Below are 10,082 nucleotides of genomic sequence, written 5' to 3' on the forward strand. Positions count from 1 at the left end.
CTCTTAATGTTCTTGTTTCAAAGAATATATATCTCTGATTCCTTGCATACAGAATGCACAACAGGAGGCTAGTTGAAAATCTAGGTTTACAAACCAGATCATGTGTAGGAAAGACTACCTATGACTTCTGTAGTGACCTTTGGCTTCTCTCCACAATTTTTATTAAACTGGGTACATCAATGAAAAATTAAATATTCTTCAATATCAGCCAGGTTTTAGTCTCCTTGAGTTTTAACAGGGCTCAAATATCCAATTTCCAAAACAACTTCTGAACTATCCTTAATTTTTTTTTAAAATAATTAACAATCTCACATTTTTTTTTTATTAATGAAAAGTAGATAAACTATGAAAAGATTTGATAATTAACTTAAGGAGATAAGAAGAAAAATATTTTTCCAGGTTGGAAACATTTCTGAAATATAGTAATAATTTGGACGTATTATGTATCCTTGGGAAGCCAAAGATTTTAGAAAAAATAATATGTAGCATATAAAGTCGAAAAAGGTAATGGAAAATGACGAAAAACTTATATATAAAAGTTTTGTTTTAACAGGAGTGTTTATGTTAAATCGGCGAACTCATTTTTCCATTTCACAATTCTGATTTACGAGTTTATGTTACTATTTTGGGTTTTTAAAGAAATAAAAATTGTGCATTATTTATTTTTAGAAAATGGTTCTGTTTTTACCTTAAACTTAACAAGCGATGCAGTAAATTTAATTAAAAAGTAAATATTAAAGTATTCAAGATGCACGCACGTTCAAAATTATTGCTCATTTTTCATTCCGAGCTCCATATCCTTAAAACTACCGACACTAAAAAACTCAATAACGCATTATTATATAGTGTAGTAAAATTTCTAAAATATGAGCTCTTTACGTCCAATAGTTTTCAAGATTACTATTTTTAAAAAAGCTAAATTTTTTCATCTAAAGAAAAATCAATGTTTTGTGAATTTATTTTGACTAATGTTATGGAAACTAATAATCCTGCGAAATCAACGTTATAAACTACTTCATAGTTCATCCAATTACCTTTAAGTCGAGTGCTAATAGACATCTGTAAGTCTAGTAATACCTGATACACAGTTTTTATAAACCAAAAGTTTTGTCCAAATAATTAGAAAACAACATTTGGTAAATATTGCAACTGTTACTCCTACGAAAATGAACGTTATAATCCACTTTACTGTACATTCAACTAGCTTCAATTAGAGTTCTGAATGACATCTTTACATCTAATAGCTCTTGAAATATATATACTTTTGCCCAAAACAAGTTCACTAACTATTGATTTTTCGTTATTAAATGTTACTTTTTAAAAAGTGTATCTGGAACTATTGAACATAATAAATAGCTCACTTAGAGCTCGTAAATTAGTAAATTTACTCTACTTTAAATGATGTTGGATTGAAAATTTTTTTTTGTCAACGTTTTGAAACAGTCCATTTTATATTCCCCCTAATTATGGTTGGCAGAGTCATAAATTTTGACTAATAACTATATATATTTTTCTCTAAAGTAATACAAATTTTTCGTGAAATAACTGTTTTTTTTCTGCATCATGTTTTCAAGTCGTTCAATGTACTCAATTTTTTATCATAGGCTGAAATATTTTTATATACTCTTGAATGATGGAAGCTAACATTGTTCTCATGATTATATTGTAACGTATGTACTGCCAAGATGACCGTTTATCGCAGGAGGGTGTAGAACCGAGGTAAATCTCGGGACTCTGGACTCCACAATCTGGGTTCAAATCCAGATAAGGTGCGTTACTTCAACGCATTTCAAACTACCCTCTCGTAAGGGAATCCATCCTTCCTTTGAAGGCAGAGGGACGGTTGGTTATGTGACCGAGACCTCATTTTTTGTTTTGCAAATCACAATACCTTAAGACGCTCGTAATTAAAGAAGAAACTTTTTTTTCTTAATTGTCTCAAAATGTTTAGTTTTTCTACATTACTACCTATACCATCCAAATTCGTTTGGTAATTATTAGAAAATTTGTAGAAAAACAAAAATTATGAGCAAAAGTTTAAAATTAATTTTATTTTAAGTAATCTTTCACTGTAATTCATAAGTATTATGGATATTAAAAAAGGATATATTAAATTTTAAAATATTTGGATATTATCAAAATAATGAAAATATATTAAATAATAGTGACAATTTTGCTAAAGATGTTAGTTTAAAAAATATTACTATCTCGACAATAATTTTCTTTGAGAAGTCAGTTTAAAATATTTCTTTGTTTAAACTCAATTTGAAATACCATCCAACTAATTTAAATATAATTTGTATTATATACCCAATCTTTTTTATACCAAATTTTTTATATACCTAAATTTAAGGAGATATTTTTAAATGCACACTTTTAGTTATAATAGCTCTAAAAGCAATAATTTTCATCACACCTAGTACTTAATTTTCATTATCATTCCATATTTAGAAATAAAATTGTAGGTCTAAAAATAATATATTTAACATTCCACCCGATGTGTTAATTTATTGTTATCAAAGAATGGGAAAGGGGATGGGGGAATTTGCCCTCACAGAGCAGCATTATGAATCAGACATTAACAGAACAATTTAAGTTCTTTAATCAAAAATTTTTAAGACTGCCTTAGAGGTTACCCTATATGTTTTACTCTTTTCTAAAAATCACTACATGTGATTATGTACCATCAATGGAAGAGAAAAGTATATATATTTCAAACAAAATGCATCAAGCCTTTATTTAGCGTTCCAAGTTTTGTATTTTTACAAGTAGATTTAGAGGAACTGTCAGTTTGAAATATGAGACATTCGGTTGTAAAACATAGGATCTGACATTGTAAATTAGAGTTATTGGACTTTAAATACTTTAGGACTGATTTCGTAAACGTTTTGGACTATTTTTTGGAAATTTATATTTTTAAAAGAATATTGTTGATATTAAAATGTTGGCATTAAATTGTGTTTATGTGTAAATTGTTAAGTGACTTCTAGTTTAAGATACTCCACATTTTAATATTAGGAAAGTTTTCATTTTTTCAGTTACTATGCATTATAGCCGAGTGCCTCATATTTTTAATTTCAAATTTAATAAATTAAAAAAAAATTAGTACATTTATTTAAAAAAATAAAACTAGGTTGAATTTCATTTGTATATATCATAATTATATTTATTTGTTTTTTCAGGTTTCATTGAAAAAAGCTTAGCTATTTTTTAGTTAATCATAGTTTTCAATCCTTACAATTTCAATTTAGAATTTATTTACAAATTTACATAAATTGGTGTCAGTAGTTTAAGGAACAGTGAAATAGTTACAATGGCTCATATTATAATGATTTATGTTCGAAAGTACTATTCATATCTAAATAATTTTCAAACCTCTATTTGTTTTTTTATTGTTTTACTAACATTTCATGTTCCTCTGAATTTTGTAAAATGTTGATTAGTACACTCGCACGCTCATAGGTTTCTCTAGCATCAAGGAGTTTACTCATATTAAGGTTATAAACACTTGAACACGAGTTGAGGTTTGTTGAAAACCAATACAGTTTGAAATGATTCATTTTTGTGTACCTGGTAAGTTAATTGTTAATTTTTAATTACCTTAAGGCAGTTTATTAATGTTTGGTATGTATACGTATATATTTATTCGAATTTTATTAACATTCATCGACCTAAAGGCTAACACTCAATTTTAGTGTTAGGCAAATAATTGAAATTAATTCTGTTTATATTTTTTGTCAGTTAATATAAATTGTGTGTAAAATGAATTTTAAATATCCAATTAGCTTAAATTAAATTGAACTCTTGACTTTTTTATGATCTTATAAATTAAAGGACCTAATTATCTGCTGCTGAAAATACATTGTATATATCTAGTTACTGTTAGTGAACTTTAGTGGTTTGTATTTTAACCTAATTATTTGATTATCTAAAATATGAAGTACCCAAACTTTATGTAACTGGAATATAACCTTACAAACCTTTGAATTTGACTCTGATTTACGAAGTGTGAACTATGTGACTTGAAAAGATTTAGACAATGTTTCTCGAAAACCACCTTTGATATTTAGTTACCAGATACTGAGTATTCTTTTTATGGTGTGACTTGTTAATTTATGGATTTGATTAGTTTGGTGCTGCTCAAATCTTTGATTACATATATCTCCAAATCTTTGATTACATTTTTTTTTTTTTGGTAAAAAAAAACCACCTTGGTGGTCCTTGATACCTAATTTGCATTTTCCTGCCCAATTTTATTTTGTCTTATTCTATATTCTTGTAGGCTAAGAAAGAAAATAAATAAATTAAGCACGTAGTATTTAAATGCATTCTTCATTAAGTTTCCATTTTTTATTTATTCATTAAACTTATCTGACCTCGCTGACTCATGCACAAACAACTGTACAACTCTCATAGTTTTGTTTTATATCTAAAACTCTAAAGGTTTAATACTGTTGTTTGATGGATGAACTCTTAGGAAAAATCAGATCAGCAATTAAGAAACTAATATTTTAAGTAATGCAGAGCCAAACAATTTTTTTAGGAACAAGGTTGTGTTTGGCTGGTGACACACATATACCTGGAACTGGAACATACGAGCGAAAAGGATACATATACTCAAGTTTGGCGGGCATTGTTAAAATAACTGAAAAAGAAAAGGTAAATGATAATAATAATATAATTTTTTTAAGTGTAGTTTATAAATTCTATTTGTTTTGTTTTTTTTATAAGTATATTTCTTGTAATATAATTAATATTGAGTTATTTTGAAGTTTAGTTGGTAGAGATTGGCTATCTCTCCTGAATTAACTTGGTTCCTTCAAGATTTTTATAAAATAAATTAAAGTTATATTATTATAAAATTTTATTTGATATCTTTCTAATTATTCCAATTTTTCAGTGTATATCACATATCAATATATTTTTGTTTAGAATTGATATTCAAAGTCTCCAGAAAGTGCTAATTCTTATTTCTTAAAATGATACTTTTTCAAAATTTCTATTAATGGGTAGATAACATTAGTATTTTATATTTATAGTCAAAAAGTCCTTGTTGGAGGTAGATCGATTTTACTTTAAGCTATCAAAGTTTTGAGATATTTTTAATTGTTATCGAGTTTACTGAAAATCAATTTTGAGCTGTTCAATTTTCTGATCAGTTAGGTGTAAGAATCAAAAATTGCTTCATTGACACATTTCAAAAGTGTTAGAAACTCATTAAATCATGAAGCAAACCTTAACAGTCAGAGTTAAGTGAGGGGGCAAGTGCAGTAACCTCAATGTATAATAAACAAGTGTAGGCATCATCTCTCCAAAAATTAGATTTGTCTAAACTATGAGTTGTAGGGTCTTTTCATCTTTCAGATTCCACTTACAGAGACTTCTACATATAAAGCTTTATCCTGTTGTAATTGATGTACTTCAAGAAGTTCAATTTTATTTATAATTGGGAAAGGTTTCTCTTAGAATTATCAAGTTTTTGGACTTGATTATATACTATCAATACTAGAATATTGATTATAGTTTTTTTCATGATTTTGTTTATTAATTTGTATTAGTTAATAATTTTTTTTTAAATATTCCCAGGTATTTGTTGTGGAAGTGCAAACAGACAAGGGGCAAAATATAGTCCCAAATCCCGGCGATGTTGTGACTGCAGAGGTATGATTTGAATCTTAGATATAATATAATTGATTGATATCTACAATTAATATAATAAACTCTACCTTCAATGATTCACGTCTCACAATTGGTATAGATTTTTGCATTTCCCAAAATTACACTCCTTTTTTGTGTCTGTTCCAAATATTATACTTCGCTTCAAATTTAGTTTTTTGCTTGTTTTCCTTATGAGAGGTAATATTTATTATTTTTTAAATGTCAAAAGTAAGTGCGTATTTTAATCCAAAGTTAAAATCTCGGATTGACCTATCCAAAACCAAACATGAAACAGTTTTTATAATTGATGGAAAAATTGTTTATTTTGTCGTTTGTGTTTGATTTATTTATTGTTTTATTACTGGAAACTTTTCATCCTTTTTAAATCAAATGATTGTTGTTTTTCTTTTATGTTACTGATTGTATGTTTTATAATTTTGATATTTTAGTTTAGAAAGTGTTTCATATTATGATTGTAACTGTTAAGTTTATTACCCATTTTAATTATTTACATGTTTTATTTATGAAAATAAGAAAAAAAATGTGTTCAATTTTCAATCCCTTCTGCTATTTCTTTCTTTATTCAGGACCTTTAGTGGAATTATTAGTATATTTTAGTTGTCTTATTGTACATTTAAAGATGTTTAGCTGTATATTTTATATGCAAAAAGTGAACCAATATTGAACTAAAAAGGAGAAAATTACCTGTATTTCATGTACTTGTCATTGTTCAGTACAATGTGTAGTTTCGCGCTATTGTCTAATGATGTTCAAAAGGGGCTTGAAGTGGAAAGTTCTGTTTAATTGGTTTTGAAACATTAATGAATATTAAAATAATTAAAAGACATCATTATAAATAAGAAACAAGTATGTAAATGTATTAAAACAAACTGTTTGTAACATGCTCTTTATTATTAGTAATTACTAGATACATTTCTAAATCTTCCAGTATAGAGTGTCCTGAATTCTTCACAAAAAGCTTTACTGTTATGTTTCAAAGTTTTTGCTATTTGGGCTGGTATCCTAGGAACTACATTCTCCTTGTATTGGGTCAATAATTTGAAACTTTCATCTAACAACAAACTTGTTTGCTGAGATTGGGTACTGAACCCTGTCTTCAACTGATGACATATAACTAAGATGGGTGTTAATGAAAGTGAGTTTGTTGCATAATATTGTACAATTCATTATTTCATACAATTTATTCTATATTGTCTTATCTCCAAATATTTTAAATTCACTACTTTTATTCAATTTCATAAACTTTGAAGAAAGCGATACACTTACTTGTGTTATTTTAAATAGTAATAAATATTACACACAGCATATACAGAAAGTAAGCAACAAACTGAAATTGAAACCGAGTGTGTTGTTTAAAAGGGACTTGGAGGGGAGGTGGTAAGCTGGGAATTGAAAAAATTAATTATCCAAGAAGTCATTTAGTAAAGGAAGCATTATTTTGTTTATTGAAAATAAACCTGTGATTGTGATCTGCAATTTCATAACTTAGAAACTAGAATTTTAATGTTTATTTCAATTTTTTTGAAATGTTTTTACTTCATTGAAATTATTTGTTGTAAAAAAAGTACCAGTCGTTAAAATTTTCAAAAAAGTCAGTAAAATTTTTGAAGAAGTTGGTAGTTGATCTGTGATTTCAATTTAATAAATTAAATGGGGAAACCAGGTAAAAATTTATTCCATTATGATTCTTTTAATACAGAAATATAGATTTCTATTGTCTACTTAAGTGTACTTAAGAGAAATTTGATTCACAAATCAAATTAAAAGTGAAATTGAGATTAAGGAGCTAGTATGCAATGTAATTGGTGGTATATAAATTTTTTTTTTAGGTTGTAGAATTGCATATTTGTCTGTTTGCTTTATATATTTATATGTGCAGGTTTCCGTAATCACTCAGCGATATGCTCGATGTGCCATCAAATGTATACGCGATACACCCTTAGAAAAACCATTGAGGGCCTTAATAAACAGAGAAGAGGTTCAGGCGACTAACAAAGACCAAATAGAAATTCATAAAAGCTTTCGACCTGGAGATATAATACTTGCCAGAGTTGTATCCTTTTTTTATAAGTTATAAAAATTTTAAATTATTTCAATAATAAAATTATAATTTTTTTAAATTAATTTATAAATTATTTTGTGTATCATTAATCATTGTGTTATTGTCTTTAGAATATCTAAATTATTGCTGTGTTCAATATCTTGTAATTTCATGGGTTGGTGTAAGCAAAATCTAAAGAAGAAAAAATACTCTTTTATTTTATATTGTATTTTTTCTGTATTGTTCCAACATAGAAAATGTCATAAAAGGTTTGTCATTATTTACTATTGAATGCCAGCATTAATTAAATAATTATTTAATCTATTTTTAGGTTTAATCTTGACCATCATCCTAACTATCTTTTTCTAAGTGAAATTTTATCAGTTAAAATTAAAATATAGGTCATTAAAAAGCATGTTTATAATACTTTTTTAGATTTATTGAGTTGTAATTAATGCAAGGTATGTTTATCAAGCATTGCTCAAAGTTATAGGTCACCCTGTTAATTTATTTATTTCTCTGCTATGGCATTCTTGCTATGCTACTATGGTCTCTATCAGGACTATGAAATGGACAGCATCATGAATCTTGGCAACAAATATACTGTAGTTTATTATTCATACCTTAAAACTTAGATTTTTTCAGTGGTGATGATAGTACACCATGTCTCCTCTGTTATGGAATATTCATTTACCGAATATATTTTAGCAATATTCATAACATCCTTCATTAAAACAAACCTCACTTTTTTTTTTTATCCACTAACTTAAGTTAGTTCTATTTAATCAATTCAATTTGAATTTTTGTAATAATTTGGGAAGAATGTTCTGCTTATTTAGACTAATATACATAATGTCATACGAAAAAATAAAAGTGCACTTGCTTGGCCAAATTGAAAAATAACACACCATCCATTATTGATAAATAGTCAAATAGTTTTTTTATGAATTTCAACTGGTCAAAATTGCTAATACATCAATACTTATAAACATTTAAAAAAAAAATAACTTATTTTCATAATATTTCCTCTTGAAAACTTTTCAGCTTTCTAAAGAATATTTTCCTTAACACATTCTGTTAGTTACCCATAAAGGAGCTTCAGTCATATCAGCTCACTACTGCTGAGAATGAGCTGGGAGTCGCTATTGCTTACAGTGATGCAGGTTTGTTAATTTTATTTCAGTTAAGAAGAAAAATATTTTTATTATTTATGTTATTATGATTAATTTTTTTGATAGAGTAAATATTATAGTCTTTTTGGTGTACTTAAAGTCTCAGATAGTAATGCAGAAAGGTATATTTGGAGTACAATAATAAATAGAATTTTATCGTAAGATTAGAAAGTTATTTCTTGTCATATTAATTTTAAACATGGTTGATATGTATATGTAAAAATATATTGACATCAACTCTAGAAGACACTGATCTTAATGCCTCATAATAAACTTTCCAAGCCCTTGTAAGTTTTGCTGATTGTTCTGTATATATTGAGGGTTATTTTTTTTTTTTTTTTTTTACTAATACTTGTACAAAAAAGTTTCATTTATTTAAAATACCAGTTTTTTTTTATAATGATATTTTAATTTAAAATGCTATATGAATATTGACTTTAGGTTTATTCATGTACTTTTCCTATTTTCTACTGAGATAGTTAACAGTAATTAATTAAATTTTAACAGGTTATTAAACTATCTGACATTATATAAATTGCATAAATAATAATGTTAAATAAGGATTTCTGTCACTGAAACTCTTATGCACAAGGATCCTTGTAACAACCTGATGTTAAATAATCAGTTTTGGAGTTTATCATCTTAAAAGCAATTATACCAACAAGGCTGAGGTTTTATATGATTCTAGTTTTTCATATTTTTACAATGTAATAAGAAATAAATTTTGACAACATCCATTTATTTTTAAAAATTATTTTTATGTAGTGTTTTGTATTTTATTATTATTATTTTATTTTATTTTATGTTTTCAGATGCTCAGATGGTCCCAATCAGCTGGACTGAAATGCAGTGTCCCATGACTTATAATAAAGAATTCAGGAAAGTTGCCCGAGTTTTACCAGAAAGTGACAAAGTAGATAAAGATAAATGAAGAAAGGATGGATTAATATCTTCTCATTATGTATAATTTTGTATATTTGTTAAATAAATAGAAAATACAACTAATTCTTTAACCTTTCTCGTCCACTAATCCAATTTAGCAGATATAAGATGAGATAAAGATTGGTTTATATAGCATTATACACTGAATAATGAAATATTTCAATTTGGCTCTGATAAAATGTTGTATAAACTGATAACATTTGAGGAATTTAATTTACATCTGACAATAGTATATATGTCTATATATA

At 26.7% G+C, this 10,082-nt stretch overlaps 1 protein-coding gene across 1 annotated transcript; it reads left to right on the forward strand.

Moving 5' to 3' along the window:
• Positions 1 to 3,458: 3,458 nt before the first annotated feature.
• On the forward strand, positions 3,459 to 9,909 carry Csl4 (exosome component 1 Csl4). Its single transcript, XM_014438591.2, has 6 exons — positions 3,459 to 3,573; positions 4,544 to 4,659; positions 5,587 to 5,661; positions 7,559 to 7,732; positions 8,802 to 8,883; positions 9,705 to 9,909. The coding sequence occupies exons 1-6, from the start codon at positions 3,552 to 3,554 to the stop codon at positions 9,821 to 9,823; spliced, it is 588 nt and encodes a 195-aa protein (XP_014294077.1). The 5' UTR covers positions 3,459 to 3,551; the 3' UTR covers positions 9,824 to 9,909.
• The last annotated feature ends 173 nt before the right edge of the window (positions 9,910 to 10,082 follow it).

Source organism: Halyomorpha halys, unplaced genomic scaffold, assembly GCF_000696795.3.
Source record: "Halyomorpha halys isolate HHAL.00 unplaced genomic scaffold, Hhal_1.1 Scaffold61.1, whole genome shotgun sequence".
Classification (NCBI taxonomy): Eukaryota; Metazoa; Arthropoda; class Insecta; order Hemiptera; family Pentatomidae; genus Halyomorpha; species Halyomorpha halys.